The sequence below is a fragment of the Chelmon rostratus genome, chromosome 16 (genome assembly GCF_017976325.1).
Source record: "Chelmon rostratus isolate fCheRos1 chromosome 16, fCheRos1.pri, whole genome shotgun sequence".
NCBI classification, from domain to species: Eukaryota; Metazoa; Chordata; class Actinopteri; order Chaetodontiformes; family Chaetodontidae; genus Chelmon; species Chelmon rostratus.
The window spans coordinates 14709561-14730902 of record NC_055673.1 but is presented as its reverse complement, the minus strand read 5'-3'; the positions used below and the strand labels follow the sequence as shown (position 1 = coordinate 14730902).

Sequence of the window (21342 nt, the reverse complement as noted above, 5' to 3'; positions counted from 1 at the left end):
TGTGTGCATGCGTGCGTGCGTGCGTGTGTGGAGGGGTTAGAGGGGATACCTTTCAGGAGAAGAGGCATGAAAGGGATCTTGGGAGGTTTCATCCTCTTGAAGGATTCCCTATAGGCTTTGTGATTCAGAGATGGATCCTGAAGGAAGATGGTGGACAGGTGGAGAAAGAGAGGAAACAGTGTGAAAGGAACAGATTGGAAAAAGAGAAGAGATTTCAAGATTTCATTATCAAATTGAAAGAAGAACGTATTTCATGGTGTCTATCTCTGCATCTGTTGAGTAAGTCTCACCGTGATGAGCTCCAACTCTGAGAAAAGCTTCTTGAACTTTCCGGGACATTTCTGAAAGGAAGGCATTTGGTCAGAATTTGACCTAAAATGCATGCGTACAAATGCACTAAATGCAACAACGCACACACTCACCTCCCAGGTTTGGTTGAGTCGGCTGACAGCTGCCGTGTTGAGACCCATGATAATGGCAAACGCAGAGTTCAAATTTCTTTGGGCTTTACAACTAAAAATACACAAAAATGTTAATGCATAGAAATCTTGAAGAGTTTAATACATGCGCTTTTATTTGTGTGTGTTTCTGATGATCTGTGTGTGTTCGTACTGAGCTGCAATCTTGATGAACTTCTTGAGCAGCTGTACCCTCTTGTTGAGCGATACACACATGAGCACCTCGGACATGACCCACTGCTGGACCTCGTTACAGCGCTGGAGCAGGACTGAGAGCGCCGCCGTGTGGCCCGTACCAGGAGCACGGCTGAGGGTGTAGTACACCAGCTCCTGCTGCATGTGGAGGGAGGCAAGAGTGTGAGTGAAAGACGCCATCGATTTATCTTTTTTTGGATGATTTGCTGAATCGTTTTAAAATGGGGAAGCACAGAACAATTTTTTGCGGACAGCTCACCTGCAAGAAGACTTTCTGTACTCATCTGTCACGAATATGAATTTATTCTACTCTATGTGCACCACCATATGCATGCATTTGTGTGCGTGTGTGTTTGTGAGTATGTACCTCGTGGATGGATTTAAAGAGGCTCCAGTCCAGGTGTGTGAGAGCAGCTGCCACATCCCAGGTGTTAATACCTAAGAGTCGCACCGGCCTCCTGCTTAGCTCAGCACTGTCTGTTAAAGGAGGCTGCACACACAAAGGAAAGTTAGGACAGTACACGCCAAGCAGCCTACTGGTTGGACAGTAGATTCCATAGAACTGCAGTTGGTACAATGATTCACAACTGAAAAAAAAACAAGCCATCACAGAACAACGCTCTGCACCTCTTCCCTCCTACTGAGTCCGAGTTAATAATAATCACCTGGCCTGAGCCTTTCTGGCTTGCTTATAATGCATGACTCATCGTAACACTGTGAAATATGTCAGCTGGGGAATTAGAATATTCATTTTCATGCCTGATTTAGCAAGAAGATGATACAGAGGCTACCAACGATATCAGAGGCAACAAATGCCCAAATGATCACATCTTTGAGAGGTGGTGGTTTGCTTTAAACCTGCAAGCTGCATCTTTAGCCTCAATGCTTATGAAAAACTGGAGTGCTCGAAAAGGACGACGCACACACAGAACCATTTACATACCAAAATCTCAGTGAGATCCCTGCGACAGGCCATGAGCTTTCCCTGTGGGGTCAGAGACTCTGAATACACGCAGTCGCTGGGCTGTAACACCCTCCGCTCTGTAGAGACAGATATATACAGAAAAAATGGAGAGAGAGTGAGAGAGATAATAATAATTTAGAGCCAAGAGGGTAGAACAGTGATTCCCAACCACGAGTGTTTGTACTTTGGCAGTTTCCAAGGGGGATGACTGTAGAGTAGCTCATTTAATCATCTTATTTAAAAAAAAAAACAGAAATTACAATGTGATTTTAAAAACCCTCCTGTCAGTTGTAACACCTGAACACTGTCGTGAATGAGAGCGCATGAAAACTAGGTAGCTATGCAAGCTGAGAAGTCTAAACAGTTAGGCAAGTAATGGAAAAATGGTTAAAACAGATACAAGTAAAAACTAACTAGAAGAAATGAATAAACACTTGAAATAATGATGTTATCTAAAAGAATTGAATAAACGGTTAAAATGGTGACGTGAGCGAAGAGTACAGAATAAACTGTTTAAATAGTTAATGTTAGCAAAATGTAATCAATAAACGGTGACATGTTTAGTTATAGCCATAGGTAATGGATAAATGAAACCAACCAACCAAAACAATGACTATTCAATTGTATTTAAAAAATACTGCAACAATATTGATTTTTATGTAATAAATAGTGTTCAATAACACTCAGTTTCCAGATGAGGGAGGACTTGACTCATCTGACAGGGCTGTGGGGGCTACTTCAGACAGAAAAGGGTGGGAAGCACTGGTGTAGAAAATGAGCATTGTCAACGTTTATCTTCATGCATTTCTTTGTGTGATTGTGTGTATGTGTGTGTGTGTACCTCCAGTGTGTGACGCTACAGCAAGCACCATGTCTTCTTCTGCTCGGTCCATTTTCAGACCGACAATCCTCAGCAGCTCATGGGCCTCCATTGAGGGGTGCGTGTGGACGCTCAGGTAGGAGTCAGCGCTCACATACACACAACAGATAACTAGAAGCACATAGAAAATGTTCATAGAGCAGCAAAATTGCTAAAACAGAAGGACTGAAATGCTGTAAAGTAACAATGAAGCAGATGCAAAAACAACTCAAGTATTTACAGAGAGAGACTTCAGTTCACTTTTGTCAAGTACTGAAGCAGACAGAAAAATGCAACACACTGTATTTAAGTAATTTGCATGTGCAAAACTCAGTCTGTGCATAATTATGCACAGTCTTGGGCAGTTTGTTTGTGTTGTACAAATGTGTGTGTGCACGCATTTGTGTCTGTTACTCACCCTCTCGAGTCTCAGTCGATGGACTTCGGAGTTGCAAAACGTTCTCCTTCAAACTCAGCTGCTGATACATTTGTTTACTCTGACAGAGAGAGAGCAGAAGAAACACAGTGATGTATAATACACTATTTAGACTTCACCGAATATAGTGATGCACTGATAACATCTGTAGCATCTGTATCTGTACTATACAGCTCAGATTAATTTATTACAATTGAACCTTTATGGGCTTAAGCACCTTATTGTACAATAGACAGTCTACTGTATGGTTTAATGTCATGACTCTTTCTGTCTAAGTTCATGGTATATTGTCATAAATGACCAATTCAAGTACAAGAATTGGTACTCAACATTGGCTGACACAATCAGGAACTATACTGATTTGACTGGAAAAACTCAGCAAACAGTGTGAAGCAATGTGGATGTAGCTAATATTCCCTCTTATCTACCATCCCCCCTCTCTCTGACGTACCTTCTGGTTTGGAGGGCAGTCTTCCACAGTGCTAACAGAAAGAAACAAGCAACAGTAAGGAGGGATGCAGGTAGTGATAGAAAAATAAAAAGAATATTTAATCTTTAGCTATTAGTTATATTGAATACAAAGAACAAACACACTTACTGTCTGCGACGTAGAAGTTTCTGAAACTCCTTCAGGTCTTTCTCCAATGTAGGAAACTCATACAGATCTTCTAAAACACACCTGTACAGGGTCTGAAAGAGAGAGAGAAAAGGAAACCATGATTCATGAAAGCTCAGCAGCAATCTCATGTTAGCTCTTGCTGATTGATGATCAGAAAGGCTGGTAACTGGCTGCAGGAATAACTTTTGAATGCCTTGCCTTTGGTCTTTATATGTTTTCAGATTTTGGTGCTGCTATCCACCAGCTCAGTTTGTAACCATCACTCTACACTGGCTCCATAGCAAACAGATGTTGGACTAGCTGCCTGTCATAACAATCTACACACACCTGTAGGATAGCACATGAACTTTATCTGAGTTATTGTGCCTAAAAAAGGCATTTACACTGTAGAGCACTGGTTCACCCAAGTTATTTTGTTAATGCTCCAAGAACACCCTGTTTGGATCATTCCACAGGTAAACAGGTTCATTGGTAACAGGTGAGAGTATCATGATTGGGTATGAAAGGAGCATCCTGGAAAGGCTCAGTCGTTCACAAGCAAGGATGGTGGAAGGTTCACCACTTTGTGAACACATGATTATAATAAAGGAAGTTACCACATGGGCTGAGGAATGCTTTGTAAAACTGTCAGTAAACACAATTTGTTTGGAAAATGACTGCATTCTGTTTTCGTATATGTTTACACAATGTCCCAACAATTTTTGGAATCCAGAGTTGTAATTCGGGTGGAGCAACCCTTTAACCCTACCAGTGCTTATGGTAGGTAGCCAAAAAGTTTGTTTTCAGACACTGTCAATAAATGCTGCCTTCCGCAGACACTGCTGTTTATTAGTGAAACTCGACAGGAAAAGAAGGAAGTCTGTGCAGCTCATTTACTGAGTATCATGTAAATGATCCTGCGTGGGTCAGTTGCATTAAAGAAACATTTTCCGTACCTTGTACTTAAATGAGTCACTAGGCACACTCTATAGTGTCTGTGTGTGCGTGGTAGAGAATAAGCAAGCAGCATGAGGCAACTTGCAAGGATCCACACACACGTGCACATACACACATATCGCCACACACCTGCTTATCGCTGTCATTGACCCGCCGTAGCCTCCCATCCCATTTCCCCTCTCATTCCTCTGTTACTAGGCAACTATCACCTGGGTTACGCACTCCATATGAGATTATACCCATGCCAACCCTCGCACTTTGGTTTCCATAGCAACCCGGCACCGAGCAATGGAGCCGTCAGGTTATGGAGGGACAAGTGATTGGCGAGTGTGCGTGTGTGTTTGATGTGGGTGAGCATGTGAATGACTACAGTTGTGATCGTGTTGTGTGAGTGTGTGTTTGATGTGGGTGAGCATGTGGATGAGTGGATGACAGGTGTGATCGTATGATGTGTGTATGTTTGTCTGTTTCTCACGATTGCCACAGGGATTCAAATCCAATTCAGCCCACCATGTGAAAATATAGTAGGGATGCAGTGGATACACGCTGCACTGGTCATGAGAAATGTGATAATAATGTGAGACAAAGAGTCTGTGTGTGCTTTTTTAATGTCCATGATGTCCTATGTACTGGAAGAAAGAAAACATAGAGCTCATATGATGAGTGTTTTCGCCATTCCTCATGTGAAACATCATGAAAGAGCCAGTGTTTTTTTCCTCTTTCTTATTAGCTTGCTTTGTCAGAAGAAGGAGATAAAAACATTAACAAGGTTCCCCTGTGGGAGAAAGCTGAAACACAGTTTAAACAAAAAGATCAGGAAACACACACACAGGCAGGCAGACAGAAAGCTCTTCAGCTCTCTCCACGAAATGCTTGATGTCCTGTCGTACAGAGGTTGAGGAAGAACAAACCCAATTTTAGAACGAGACAGAGAGACAAAGAAGATGGAGACTTCTCATGCTCTTCAGTGACACATGTGAAAGGACACCAGAAGATCAGACTCATTAAATCATTGAAATACAAGCGATAGTGTGAGAAGAAAGATAAAAAACAAACAAACAGATGTATGGATGAAGGCGAGTAGTTCTGTACCTTCATGAAGCTCCTGACATGCTCCTCTTCCTTGAGGAAGTCCTTGTAGAGCCTGCTCCAGTGGGATACCAGCTGCAGTACCTTGCGCTTCCTGAAGAGGGCGTCTTTACCCTCCTCCTGGCCCCTGCAGCGGACACTGCTATAGGTAAGAGTGGTCAAGGAGACAACGAAGTACAGTGTGGAAGCTGGAAGGATGTGTATGTGTATGTGTGTGTTTGCTGGTAAGGATATTGTCCCAGCAGAGCCTGACAGAGGTCATTGGTGGACATGAACACTAGGTAGGTCAACAGGAAGTCATCCAGCAGCATTTCTGAAACACAGGAAACATATCATCGGTCACTTCCAAGGCCTTCACTGGCAAAGTGGTACAACTGAAAATTTCAACTTCGTTGTGGAACTAAGATGTGGAAAGTCACGTCAAAGTGTCTTACTTTCGCCCCTCATTTCACCTCTGATTCCCTCAGTCTACATTATGTAGTAATTAATGGTAGTCGCTTTGTGTCAGCAACGTTACAAAACATTACATGTAGATGTTAACCCCTGAACTACTAGAATGTTCCTTTCCATTTCCCCTTTTAGTTGTCCCTAAGTAGCATTAAAGTTGTGGCAATCAATAATTTCATGCAGCAATAAATCAAAAGACTAATGTGTACTGTGAAAGGGGCTCCTCATAGTGATTAACACAGGGACTTATCACCCACTCTGCAGTTCCCCTCAGCCCGACACAGCTTTATAGTTTCCTTTAACTCCTCGCTTTGTTTTTCCGGCCCACAACTTTAATGTTTTGGTTCACTCACATGGTGTGATTTTTGGCTGTTGGTGGAGACCAAAACAGAGCTAAAAGGAGAGTGAATATTGGGCTTGCTTTCATCAGGTGGCCAGAAACTTTAAATGAATGCTGATGTCGCTCCATGTCCGCTGAACATGCAAATGTGCAAGTCTTTGCTAACACGTCACACCATATCAACTTCAAACGTGATGACGTGTCTTTTATGGCTGCATCATTCCATCAAAGAGAAATGTTCTCTGTATCTTGTGCATATCTTCCTGCACATTTCCTGAATATTCAGCCTGACATAGAAAAAGCAAACATTTACAACACTAAAAGGTGTTTTTTTCCCTCTGAGCTCTTGTTCTTAACAACTTAAGAACAAGTAAAATTCAGCAGAGTAGAGCAGGCTAATGTGCAAGTGAGACAGCAAGACAGTGTATGTGTGTGTGTGTGTGTGTGTGTGTGTGAGAGAGAGAGAGAGAGAGAGGGAGAGAGTGAGAGAGAGAGTGTGTGTGTGTGTGTGTGTGTGTGTGTGTGTGTGTGTGTGTGTGTGTGTGTGTGTGTGTGACTCAGCAGGTGTTCAATGGGTAAGAACCGAATATAAACAGCCTTCGTGGCAGATGGGTAATGAGCCATTGTTGGTGGTGTGAGGGAGCTGTGGTGTGTGTGTGTGTGTGTTGTGTGGTGTCAAACTCTCTCTCTGAGAAAATGTGTGACCCAAATATGGCTCTGTCAGAGAGCAAAGAAATCAATTATAGAAGACTGAGCAGAGGCCACAGCATTAATATTTGATGAACCGTCTTTTCTTTAGAAATAAAAACACAACTTTTCTCAAGAAATATTTTTAGGCAGCTCTGACTGAGCTTATGACTTTTTCAAACCCCTGCTGACTTACTTTCATTTTACATGTCTTTTTTGAGCCCTTTTCAATTCAGTTGATGTAGAGCTCCTTCTTGACCAGCTATCAGTCTTTTTTTCTGCCTTCTATTTCCCCTCTCTCTCTCTCATTCCCAAACTATGCTCGTCCGCCCCCCTTCCCTACACCCGATTTTTTCATTTTCTCCTTCTCCACCGTTACATTTCCTCCCACTACTCCTCTCCTCCTACGCTTGCCCTTTCTCAGCTCTCTGTGATGATAAATATCCATTTTCATCTTCAACATATGCCCTCTGCGTTTGCCCGCTGGCACACACAAAGTCAAACGCATACACTCATAGACACAGCGATACACACCCTAACACACACACACAGCACCCTGATGAATAACTCATTCAGTTCTGACCTTGGGGACTTTATCTCTTGTGAGAGAGGCAGGAAAAAGAGAGAAAATGTGTGTGTGCTGAACTAATCGCAGTAATCTGCTGCTGTGTTTTTTGTTATGTGTGTCTGGTTGTGTGTGTGTGTGTGTTTTTGTGTGTACATAGGGAGGGCTGGTTGGGGTAATCGCTCTTTCTCCGTGGAAGCGTGTTCGAGCCTGTTCAACATGCGGCACGGCTAAGCCCGCTAAAACGGCACACTGATGCTCAGCACCACCCCAGAGGGCCTCTGCGCGCACACACACACACACACGTTCAACCTCATGCTTATTCAACGCACATAGACCGAGAGATGCACACACACAGAGACAAAGACAGTCACACACGCACATACACTCTTGATCTGTGTTGCTGCTTCTGCCTCTCCCTCTGCAGCCACAAAAAAAATCAACTCGAGCCTTAGAAAAAAAAAAGTGAATCTTTTCTCTTTTGAGTGAATAAATATCAGGCGGTCTTCCTCCACAAAGACCATCTCAGTTCTCTCTCTGTCTCTCTTACATTCATCTCTCCCTCTGTCTTCGTTTGCTTCCTGCAATTCAGTGAGATGGCTCCCTGTGGACTGCTGGGAACTGGTGGTGCTGAGGAGCTGATACATAAAGACGCCTTGTCTTAAAGTGGCACAAACGGGCAAGAGCAGGTCTTATAAGATGCAGGTTGGGATCCAGATGTCCCCGTGTGATAAAAGTATCATTTTACTGGACCAGGGCTCCACTGAATTCAATCGGAGGAAAAGAAATTACGATCCATTGACTATGATAAGAAATTGTTTCTTTTCTACCATTCTTCTACCAATTCTTCTTTTTTACAGTGCACGAAATATTCTAACTATAACAGCATGTAAGAGAAAAACCTAAACCAACTCGCATCACAAATGCTTTCAAATAATCCAAAAGCAATTAGTTGATTAATCAACAAGCAAACTAAAAAAAAATATTAACCCAAGACAATTTTGATTGTGTCTTTTTACGTCTTCTCACAACTGATCATGTGCAAAATGAGTCAAGATAAATCAAAATGAAAATTAATTGCAGCAAAACTTTCAATGTGATCTATGTGCAAACTACACGGCTATAAAGAAAATGGCAAAACACTTTTCATGAGGTAAAAAAGTATAGTAATACTGTAAGTGCTGGGCTGTCAAAGAAGCCAGCAGCTATGAGGAAGACTCGAGGATTGTAAAAACAAGATTTGACGGTTAACAAGCCACTAAAATAGCTTTCAGCAGAAATACCTACAACACCCCGAGGGAGTCGTTTCACAAACTCATTAGAGCGTTTAACCTCTTGAATGCTCCTCATATTTACAGGCAGCCACATGGCTGAACGGTTGCACACACGCACCTGGATGTGGTGTGGAAGCGTGGACTGACTCATGCAGCCACACAAACACACACAGGCAGTATAATCGAGGGGAAGTTCATACCTCCTAGGCTTCGGGGAAAATGAAAGAAACAGACAAAGGTCCAGGCTGGGCTGTGTTGTAACTTGTTGTGTGGCGCTGAAAATGAAATTCCTTCGAATGAGAGGGTGGGGTGCTGCTTAGGTTTAAATACACCTTTGGCCAAACAGCCAAGACAAACATCTTAGCTGCTTTATTTATTTGACAAACTGTCTAAATTTTAACTAACCTTTGCTTAACTCTACTAGGGGATGACCCCTCATAGATGAGTCCCTGTGCATCATGTTTACGATAATGTTCACTTGTGTGGGTGAGTGTTGACAAACTTACCGCTCTCTCTGCTCTCTGGCGCCCCTCTTTGGTCGTCCAGCCGCAGGTCACTTAGCAGATGCTCTAAGATCTTGAGCGGCGTCCCCGACACCACCACATACCTGTAAGACGAAGAGTCGCAGCAATCTTCCTCACTAGAGAATGAGCACAAAGTACGACCCCTTCCATTCCTCCATCCTCCCTCTTCCTCCTTATTCTCCTCCACATCATCGTCATCGATGTAGCGAAAATGGGGAACATCAAATGTACAGATATCTGAACGGCTACCATCTTCATCATGGTTGCTGTCCTCATCATCAATGTCCTCCTCGTCTTCCTCATCTATGTCCTCCTCTGCCTCTGCAAGTGTGGCTAGCTCGGTGTTCATCTTCATATCTAAACACTTCCAGAGGAGCAGCCCTCATCTAAAGCTTTGCACACCCAGGAAGAGTGCTCTCCTGTGGGGTAAACTGCCTTGCCTTCTGGCCCTGTCAGCTATGAGCTCTAGAGATTAAAACCCTCTCCCTGACAGCTCCTACAGTAGCACTCGCAGGGAACTGATTGCTAGTGAAGACGCTGTGTACACACACACACACACTGACACACACACACACCCACTTAACCTGCCTGTCACTGACACTCCCTTCATTGTGTCTTAGGTCTTGGCACACACTGGCTTAAACACACACAAACACAGTCATTGCACAAAAGAAACTAACTTTTAGGAAATGCACATACACATGCACATGCACACACACACACACACACACTGACACACATACATGATCCTAAACCCATACACTGATTTGCACAAGGCAGAAAAACAGTCTTGGTGTCATCTTTCTTTCTCTTTCAGCTGAAAACAAAAAAGACATTCTCTTCTTCCTGCTCTGTGCCAGAAGCTAAAGCATACATTATCTTAGACACACACACACACACACACACAGAGCACTGTTGACTGCACTACTGATATACTGCATGTACGTGCAAGTGTGCATGGTTGCAACTTGAGATCCAACAGTAAAAAGCTGAGGAAGAGAGGGAGGAGTACTATGATTATGTTTTTTGTTGCCACTGTTGCTTTAGAGGGCTCTTATTATGTGGGAGGAGGGACTGACCTCTTGTCACAGTCCTCCTCTCTGGACCCGCCCCCTGATGATGTGGGTGAGGGCCGGTCCGATGGCGACGTCACTGATGATGTCACTCTCTGCAACACCAACACGTCTCGTCCTCTCTCCTTGAGACAAACCCTCCCCACTGCCTCCTGCGAGAGAGAAAGAGAGGGGGGGAAAACAGAGGGACATGTCACAAAGTGAGGCAAGGACAAAACTGTTAAAAGGTAATTTAAGGGAGTGAAATAAAATGAATGTAATGTATATGCCTACATTATTTGTACGAACTGCGTGTCCAGACTGTTCAGACTCAATGGAAACCCGGTCAACCCTAATCTAAGCTTGAAAACAGCATACCTGTGTGTCCAGTAGAGGCTGACTGACACATCAGGGTCGATATTATGGGCCTATTATGGCTTATTACAAAGATATATTTGTGTCTTTGACCTCTAATAAATAACAAGAAATTCACAAAGTTTAAAGGATCATAATAAAAATGTTTCTTATGTAATGTATTGATGTTAAAAAAAACAGCCAACATATCACTGTCAGAGTTTCTTTAAAAGAGATGACAGGTTGCTCTATATAATATCATGCAACATAGATCAAAAATATGTCGAGTGCTCTTGGAAAAAACAGAGCACTTCAAACAGGAAGGTAACCCAGGCGCTCCAAATGTAAGGAAATGAAACAAATGAGGAAGGAAACACTAAAACCCTTTATTGTTGCGGCTAAATCATAAAAAAACATGTTTTGACCACTGTAGGTCTCCATCAACCGCTTTTCAAATGTTATTACCCTTTCACTTCAGATGTTTGTCCTACACAAATGTAGCACACACACTCACTCACTAAACCATATGCAGACAAGCATTCTGTTAGCACCATCAAAGGGAAGTATTGCATTTCCTACCTTCAGAAGAAATTGTATTGTGTAATAAATAACAATGAGGACAAACAGGAATGTGGGCTGGCACTTGAAATGATCCCCTGCTCCAAAAATGAGCAGCAACTTGATCTGTGACTCTGCCACATACACGCGCACCTGCACCTGCAGCAACAGTGCAATGGCGACAGAGCTCCAGACGGACAAAGGAGAACAATAAGAAACAGCCCGAGGAGAGGACAGAAAAAGGAGAGGAGAGAGGCAGATCAAAGGCAGGCGCAGGAGGAGAGATAAAGAAGCAACGTCTCTCCTCCAGCTGCTCGCTGCAGTCTCCGTCGCAGCCAGAGGGATCGAGCAGCAATCATAAGTGATACACAGAGCTCTCTATGCAGGGCCGTCGTCTGTTGCACTGCTTCTTCTTTTAGCACACACAGACACAGATGTTGGACTGCACACATCACCATCTAGGTGCCACAATTACATACAAGTCCAATTCCAAAAAACCTGGGACTGTAAATAATGTAAATAAAAACAGAAAGCAATCATTTGCACAAAAAACTGTGTTTTTAAGTGTTCCTGAGCCCATGTAGTAACATCCTTTATACAATCACTGTTTCACAAAGAGGTGAACCTGGCTCCATCCTCGCTTGAGTCTTTCCAGGATGCTCCTTTCATACCCAATCATGATACTATCACCTGTTACCAATCAACCTGTTTACCAGTGGAATCTTCCAAACAGATTTTTTGACAATTCAGTATGTCAAAAAAAGGTTAGCAAATGATCACATTCTGTTTTATTCATGTTTTACACAGTGTCTCAACTTTTTTTGAATCTGGGTTGTATTATCACAGTGATCACAGAGCTTGTGTAAAAAAAAGTCCTAAGGTTCACAGAAAGCACCAACAGTACGGTAATCAATAACTGCACTTTAGACATCATGAGACCTAACTCAGAGCACTACTAACGCAGTCACAGATACCTCCGTAACACACAAAAGCAAGTCAGTGAACAACACACACTCGAGCACGCACACGCACGCACGCACGCACGCACGCACGCACGCACGCACGCACGCACGCACGCACGCACACACACACACACACACACACACACACACACACACACACACAGAGAGAGAGAGAGAGAGAGAGCCTTTGGGCACTTTGTTTTATCTGAACCAAGTCAGACCGTCACCTGCTGTGTCTCAGAATCAGACAACTCCTTTCATCAGCCCATGACAGAGACTCTGTGTGTGTGTGTGTGTGTGTGTGTGTGTGTGTGTGTGTGTGTGCAGACATGCCCTAATGACTCATATTCTACAAGAGTATCATGCAGATGTTTAATGCACTGAGGTCACTGGATTCTCTCCCTCAGGTGTGTTGCTGCGCGTGCTAAAACCTTCATACACTTGTTTAAATGCAATATGATTTAAATGTTGGTTGATATCTTTTCATGACAACTCTGCCAAATCGCTTCATTTCATTTTACATCTGCAGCACCTGAACTAAATCAGAAAAAATAAGAAAAGAAATTGGTTTCTTTCTTTTTCCCCCTGTTAAAGTTTTTTTTGGGGGGCGAAGTTTTTCCTTACCCGAATCAAAGGTCTGAGGATAGAGGGTGTTCAATACTGTACGAGCCCTTTGAGGCCAATTTCTGATTATGGACTAATTTCACAACCGATTTCACAACTTAAGCTTCAGGCTCTATGTTAACTGTCCGTGTCTACATTACGGCTAAATGATAGTGATCATATAACACTTGTATCTGTAACACCGAGTATTATCTACTTCAACATCTTATAATGATTCACTGTAGGGGCGTTCAGGTAGTTCATCAGTTCAAAGAGAAAAGACACTCGCCCACTTCTGCAGAGACCCTGGTTTGATTCCCATTAGTGGAGGCACCGTCTTGGATGAGCACTCCAAAAAACAAAACTGGAGGTGTTCAACGTGGCACAATGTCTTGTTGAGGACTTGATTTAGAGCTTCTTCCACTTCACTGTATCATCATTAAATGCTCCAACCTCCTATCCAGCCATCATTAATTTAGGACAAAAAAATGACATACCATTATTTAACTTCTATTTGATTTCCATGTGAATAAAGTAAAAGGCAAAGGATATCACTGCATAACTACCTGGCCTTTAGCTGACTCATGGACTTTAGTCCAATCCAGTAAGTCCACACACTGTTTTATACATACCATAATGTACTGGATATAAAAGACTAAGGTCTTCAACATGAACCCACCTGTGGAAAATGTGCATTTCAAAGAACCATTTCATTATGTAACATGCTGACATTTAACGTCCTCAAGGATTAGCAAGACAGAGATGCTTACAGCTGATAAATAAGGCAGTGATGGCTGATGTAAAGAGATCTGACACTGCATGCCATTAATTACGATTTGGGCTGGCACCCAGACCGCACCCAATGGCCCAGATGTGATGTGAAGATAACAAGATTGGTGGCTAAGTGGTCTAAAGGGGACATGCCATTTGACCACATCATCCAGGGTTCAAGTATGAACCAGGATGCTTCATCATAAGTCTCCCCTTAATCTCTTCTGACCTGTCCTGTCTCTCTACGCCACCAAACATCTAGTAAAGCCCCAGAAATACTGTGAAAAAAGACAGATTATGTAACCAATTATATGGTAACTACTATAAAAACAGCTGAGGAGAAAATGTTGTGCTGTGTTCCTGATACAGTAGCAAACTGTTGATCTTTCCGATAACACTCATACTCTTTACACAGATGCCAAGAAAAACAACTCTGAGCCAAGAGTGGAGGAAGGCAGCATTACAACACACATGCACACGCTCACTCACACACACACACACACACACACGCGCACGCACGCACAGACATGAACAGACACACACAAGATCAAAAAGCATCCAGAAAATGCGCCAAAACAACAGCACAACTTGCAATATTTCCACTGTGCATATGTAACTATATGTGCATACACCTGCATTCGCACACACAAATCATCTCTAAAGAGTTCACAGCCGCTCACAAGAACAACATAAATTTAGCCTGAGAAAGAATTCAAGCCATGAAGAGGAAAAATATACAAAGTGCACACTTGAGTGCTGTAGAGAGGAAGGGTCAGATAGTTATGCAACACAGAAAGAGAGAGAGAACAAGAAAAGAAAGCAGGATGGAAGGCAACAGACCGGGAAGGAAAGTGAGAGACATGGAGGAGTGTGGGGGAAAAGTGAGAAGTACAAGAATGGCTGAGCCAGAAAGAGCCAGAGAGAAGTAGTGTAAACCAAGCTGTCGGTTTAATTCAAACTTTTTAAATGTAAAGTGGCATTTACATCAGATGGAAAAGGAGATGTCCTGACAGATGTCTTGACAGAATTGATTGATTCGTTTCTTTAGTCTCAGCCAAAAGCAGCAATATGTCAGGCTTTGGTAGAAAGAGTAACAAATACAATTGTGCAATACATTTAAAACTATCATAAGTAGGTTATAGGTTGGGTGGGAAACTTCTGGGCAGAACCTTTTAAGACGCTTCCAAACTGTTGTCTGACAAAGCTGGATGCCCGGTATGCAGGCCAACGAACCTCCATAGCTCAGTTCTCAGGACAGCTGCTCGCAGCTAACAGGTGCGTCAGTCCCTTTCCTTCCATTTCTTCCCATCCCTTCCTTCAATTCAACCATCTGTGTTTACACCTCGTCTCCACCCGTTCCCTCTCACTGTCTCCTCTCTTCACTTCTGGAAACGCTTTTTTCTCCCCCATCACACTTGAGCCAAGTCTCTCTCTGCTTCTGTCTTTGAATGGTCAGACTTTATGGTCTAGAGGTTTGAGATTTGGGAGGAGAAAATAAAGACCAGAGGATGTGTACTTGCTGTAGCCCTCACAGGGTCATAAACTGCACACACACACACACACACACACACACACACACACACACACACACACACACACACACACACACACACACACACACACACACACACACACACACAAATTGAAAGAGTTCAAAATGTGCACAGAAAACAAGGAAAGAACGATGCAAAACTTCTTCGGCCTCTTACAAAATCAGAATTCTTTTGCCTTTTTTCTTTCTCTGTGTCACTCAGTCTGTCTGTCCTTTTTTCTCTTTTCCCTGCCTCTGTCGCTCTCTCTCTCTCTCACACACACACAATATGACAAATTGTGCAGAGGAAAGGTGGGCCTCATGGACAGCCTAAAGGAAGCACTCTGTGTTCCCTTCCCGTTCCTGTATGTGTGTGTGTGTGTGTGTGTGTGTGTGTGTGTGCGTGCATGCGTATGTCAGTGTGTGTGCTTGATAGTCACCAAGCCATATCTGTGTTGTGATAGCTCTGGGCCCGATTCCTGGAAATAATGGATAAGAGTATAAAAACACAATGCTTTTAAGCCAGCAGCACGCATACGTACAAGCACACACGCACAAACATGCACAAACGCACACACAGTGTAACTAGAAAGTAACACAAGCTGCCAAAAAGCCTGCCTCTGTGTTTGTGTGTCATCCATGCTGCGACCTTGTAAAATCCCTTATGCAGGTTGACCTCTGGTAAACTCTCATGGATGTGGAAATGCAAGTCTGAAGTGACAACGAGGCAGAGATGCACCCAGTACACTACTGACACATGAGTTATATCGCTATGGAAACAGCCCACACCGGTTTGTCAGAGCTTGTCTGTCATGGAGAAAAAGGAAACTGAAAAAAAAAAAGAAAAATCACCATGACAACCCAGTAAAAGGAAAGTGGTCTTTGTGGTGAATTGAGCTGTTTGCTTGCTTTTGGTTTCTGCCACATCTTGCAGCCTGAGCTGGGCAATGAGTCGGCTAAAAATGATAATCAGACGTGTTACTCATCTCTTGACACGTGTGGTGCATCATCCATGTAATCAACACGTGCTCCCTATGTACTTTAAGAAGACTAAGAGCCTCTTATCAAGCCCCTAAACCTGCAATAATCATTTGAGGGGTGCTTGATGAAACGTGACTGATGATTTTTAAATCTTAACAAGACACTGAAAATAACTGCTGTATACATACATCATGTATACATATCAAAGTAACTAAACATGGGATATATGTAAGTTCCCCTAGACCAACATATAGTCTATATACGGACAATATTCAGTCAAATACACCTAGGAAAATTTCTCAAAAGACAAAAAATAAAATTTCCTGTTTATTTTGTCTCACTTATAAAGAAGTCATGTTAGACTACCTAAAGGTATCAACTGCAGTCCAGCTCCTTTTTAAGTATATGATCCTTCAATTATTAATCCCAATGTTCCCTCATTACCTCCAAGGAAAAAAGACTTTTTGATGTAAATCTTTTGGACAAGCCTTCGCTGAATCAAGCTGTTATACAGTACATCTGCCACTAACTCTCCTCCTCTAAATAAGGATACCTCAAATAACATCATGTCACCTTACATCTTAAATGTCATGGTTTCACATATCTTTTGCATACAGAGGTGCACAAAAAATCATCTTTTTAAAGAGAATTTCTGTATGCTGACAAAGTCTTAAACAGAAATGATAATTTGACGACTCTTTCATGAGCCGCTGAGGCTTTATCCATTAAAAAAATTATATAAGAAGCTTGATGTCAATTATTTTGAAAAGTGACACTCTGTGATGTTTACTTTTACCAACAGAATGGGCATGTTTGTGCAGACTGAAGGGTCTTCAGTTCAGTTCATCATTAACCTTGTCACATGAATTCATCAACACTGTCCCCATGATTGCCAAATCTCAAATTTAAAGGGAAAGAAAACATTGTTCCCTCACTCTACCATAATGCTACATAAATCACTTTCATTAAGGATTCTTTCAAACTACATCATTTCTATGTTTAAACCAAAGACGATCTTCATTTCTTGTAATTCCATATGGATCAGCAGAAAATATATGTTTATATAATATATGTTTGTGGGCTTACTGATGATCACAGGGCTTAGAAACTTGAGAGGACTTGAACCGGTATCTCAAGAGTCAACCTAAAAGTGGGTAAATTGTTTTCCAAATGAAAAGGCTCAGGGTGCAGTGTGTGTCTAGTTCAACCCTCCCTCTATATTCCTGCTTTAAAACACAACACAAATATTTCCCTGTAGCTTCATACAGAAGCAATGCCACTCTATAACACAATATGTTCCATTTGTGTACGAGGGATGAAAGTGAAATCAAACGCACTCTATAAAATCTCCTAGGCTGGGCTTCGGTCAAACTCACCGAGCTGATGAAATATGTGGTACGTTTCTCAAACACACGCATCGTGATGTAGGGTGAAATCAGACTGCATTCGCTTCGTTTCCTGCCCTCAGGTGTGCTCTGGAGCGGGATTATACAGTACAACGCTTCACTAACACCCCACTCATTACACGCACACACTGACTCAGCCTGCCACAGCACCAGGAGTGCATGAAGACACACACACACAGACACACACACATAAGCTCCCACACATGATTATAAGCTTTAGGCAGCAAACTCACACACACTGAAATGACACACATACACACACGCAGGCAGACACACATGCACAGAGTACTTGACAGACTGTGAAAAGAGTGTGAGATCACATTGCTTTAACCATTATTAACACCCACATTAGACGAGCTAGAGAGCTGGTGGTTCTTTACTCTAAAGTGATCTGAATGAAGCGAGAGTGTGTGTGTGTGTGTGTGTGTGCTGGTGCACACATATGTCTTTATGTGCTCAGATGATGCACAAAAGTGAGCAGCCATGCTGCTAACATGTGTACATGTGTGTCTGTTCTATAGACTGACAGCAACACAAATCAGGATGGTCCTGATGAGGATTTTCCCCTCACCTGAATCCATGAGTAACCCAGACCTGAGGTGTGTGTGCTTAAAAGTGACGACAATAATGACAGCATGTACCACATGATGACGTCCATCACTCTCCACTCATGCTAACCATAGAGCCACAACTCGCTCTGCAGATTACATGGCGAAACACCAACAAGTACGCAGAACAACATCATCAGCCCTATTAGATACAATGCATGATATTCATGACTTCTGAAAATATAAATTCCATTATCATGCTCTCTACTCACCGCCTGGTTCCTGTCAGGCAGACGGTAGTTGTGGTTCTGCAGCAGCCGGCAGCCGTCCTTGGCCAGCCGCTGAACGGCCTCCAGCCCCAGCCGGCTGGTCAGCTCCTCACGGCCGCACGTCCCCATTCCTCCACCGCCGACGCCGCTGCCGCCACCGCCGCCCCGCAGTGCACACACCCCACCCAGCTGCAACACAGGAGGCATGAACACATATCTCAACCCGCAGTCCCAGGACATGGTGGAAACAGTCAAAAAGTGTTTGTGGGACGGAGGTCAAGGATGTTCAGTGTTTTGGTCCGAGACAGAATGAAAGCAGTCTGGGCATAATCCAGGAGCATGCAATGAGATGTTTCAGCTGCCCTTTTTGTGTCCATGTGAAGAGAATAATGAAATGGTAATCCTGGGTGTCTCTGTCTCTCTTGTCTCTTATTCTTTCTATCTATTACAGTCTGCAATTCTCTTTATCTGTACTTCTCTCTTTGTCTCAGTCTCACTGCTCTGTGTCAGAGGATCTGGCGGAGAAAGAGTGAGTGTGTGTGATTACTAGTATAAGTGGGCGGGAGTGTGTGTCTGCGTGGGAAGAGTGTGTGTTGGGGTGTGTGTGTGTGTGTGTGTGTGTGTGTGTGTGTGTGTGTGTGTCTCCTCCCCTCTATAGTTGGAACTTGTGTTAACCATCCTGGTAGCTGAAGTGAAGTACATAGTGTGTAAATAAGATTTTTAAAGACTGATGTCTTAAAAATGAAAAGAAAGAAAAATGATAAGAAACAGAGAGAGACAGAATAGATTTCATTAAAAGAGCTGCAGGACACCGGAAAAACTGACAGCTTTGTCCTCGTACTGAGCTGATGACAGAAAACATGACTGAGTGTGTGCTCCCTAAGGTGCTGCTCGTATGATGGTTATCACCAGTGGTGGGCAGCCTGGTCTGTTTATTTTCCTCGGAAGAGGGAGAGAGGGGTATTTCATTTGGCTAAGAGCTGGTTAACCCTTCCTGTGAGTTCCACTATCCCACAGTGACACACACACACACACACACAACATTATGGCATACTCCCAAGCCTCATTTTGTTTACTAGGAAAACTCCCCCCAATGACAACTCTTATCTGGTGGAATAGCCATGTACACGCACACACACACACACACACACACACACACACACACACACACACACACACACACACACACACACACACACACACACACACACACACACACACACACACACACACACACACACACACACACACACACACACACACACACACACACATTATATCAGAGCCACAGCCCCCTGTCCCTTGCTGCTTCCTGTTAACCTGTTTTCAGCTTCCTGACCCAGACACAGAACATACCAAGATAAACTTGTCTGTGTGTGTTTGTATTCTAAGACTGTCTCCGTCTGCCTCCTTTTCTCCTGTTTCTCTCCCATAATTCCAACTTCATTTTTCCAAGATGGTACCTGGTGGCAACCAATGTAAGCACCACTGGTGTCAATGTTTTATAGCCATTACATTGTGTAATTAACATTAAGCTTGTTTGTGTCTATGTGTGTTTGTATTGTGTGGCTGTCTCCGTCTATTTCCTTTTGTCTCCCACTGAATCCTTAATTTTTCTTTGATTTCTTGTGCTTGTGATGTATGCTAAAACCTTCAGCAGGCTGAAGAGAAACAAACTAAATTAGACTCCAGTCTCGTTAAGTTTCTGTGCAGGTGAATTAATAAAATATTTCCATTGTTTTTTTGAAACCATTACTCTACTCTGTACATCAAGGACCACAATGGAAATAAGTCTTGGACTTCATTGTGGCATCTTCTGTAGTAGTGTGTGGTTTATTGTCTTCCTTCTCATTATGTCAAATGAGTTAAACAAAGACTCACGTTAACACTACAATCTGCAGTGGTTCCCAAACGCCTTGACGTGACTGCAGGATGCGTCTTATGGCCCATGTCCACTGAATCAGGCTGTGTTGCATAGCTGCCTACGTCCACAGAGCGTCTTTTTCAGGGGTCATGTGTGGCTCTTTTCTCCCCTCTGCTGTCTTTACACGCCAGGTGTATATTTGCAGGACTGAAGCGTGAATATCATTTGTAAATGTATGTGTATAGTGCTTATATCTAATGGTAATTGACTAACTGAAAACTTATAATAGCACTTATAATAGTAATAATTGTCTAATACTGTATATCATGCAACTGTGAATCTTTCTGAGACTGTTATTGTACCATGAAACTCTCACACCGTTGTAACTCCATAAGCAACATGAAGTCAGTTTTAATTTTGCATTCAATTTGTTACTGACTTGTCTTAACAGATTCAGCACTACTAGTACTTGTGGTTAGTGTGAGAATAGAATACGAGAGTAAAGGAGCGAGGCTGTCGTAGCTTGTTAGACCTCTCTTCTGTCCCCTCCTGCTGTCTGTGATGACAAACACTGTTTTAATGCAGCTGAACGATAAAGTTGCTTAAATTCTTAACGTTTTTTTGTTTCTGGTGTCAGACAACAGGCTGAGTGTGAAATGAGGAGTTTGCCTCATAAATAGCTGACTAAGTTAGCAAGTAGTTTTTGCCAAGCTGCTGAACTGCAGACAAAATCTTTATTCTGTGATCAGGATATCGACAGACATAAATAAACAAAAATACAGGTTAGTGATGGTAGCTGTGCTGTGTGAGACCGGCTGTATCAATATCATACTCAAGTACAGCCAAAAGGATCTGTGACTACATCCAAATGAGCTGCAAATTTGCTTTCAATACTACTTAGAAAACAATATAATAAATGCAGTGGAAGAGCAGACAATCTGCTTCTGAAAGGTTTCCACTGGACACTGAATCCACTGCAGCATTCTGAGCTGTGAAGAAATTTATCCAGCTTGATTCAATGGACATAAGGTGTAAGGGATCTCAAAACCA

General features: G+C 42.8%; 1 protein-coding gene across 2 annotated transcripts in view; it reads right to left on the bottom strand.

Moving 5' to 3' along the window:
- Window positions 1–21342, bottom strand: part of rapgef5a (Rap guanine nucleotide exchange factor (GEF) 5a) — a 48259-nt gene that overhangs the window by 5347 nt on the left and 21570 nt on the right. The window contains exons 9-23 of one of the 2 annotated variants that reach the window (XM_041955177.1): window positions 18432–18617; window positions 10473–10618; window positions 9376–9476; window positions 5791–5869; window positions 5560–5704; window positions 3511–3602; window positions 3364–3394; window positions 2895–2973; window positions 2459–2608; window positions 1597–1694; window positions 1021–1143; window positions 613–791; window positions 423–513; window positions 291–341; window positions 50–137 (exon numbers count right to left, since the gene is read on the bottom strand). In XM_041955177.1, coding sequence (XP_041811111.1) covers window positions 50–137; window positions 291–341; window positions 423–513; window positions 613–791; window positions 1021–1143; window positions 1597–1694; window positions 2459–2608; window positions 2895–2973; window positions 3364–3394; window positions 3511–3602; window positions 5560–5704; window positions 5791–5869; window positions 9376–9476; window positions 10473–10618; window positions 18432–18617 — 1639 coding nt within the window. Of the gene's footprint in view, window positions 1–49; window positions 138–290; window positions 342–422; window positions 514–612; window positions 792–1020; window positions 1144–1596; window positions 1695–2458; window positions 2609–2894; window positions 2974–3363; window positions 3395–3510; window positions 3603–5559; window positions 5705–5790; window positions 5870–9375; window positions 9477–9642; window positions 10120–10472; window positions 10619–18431; window positions 18618–21342 lie in introns of those variants that run through there. The other variant, XM_041955178.1, reaches the window with a different exon arrangement.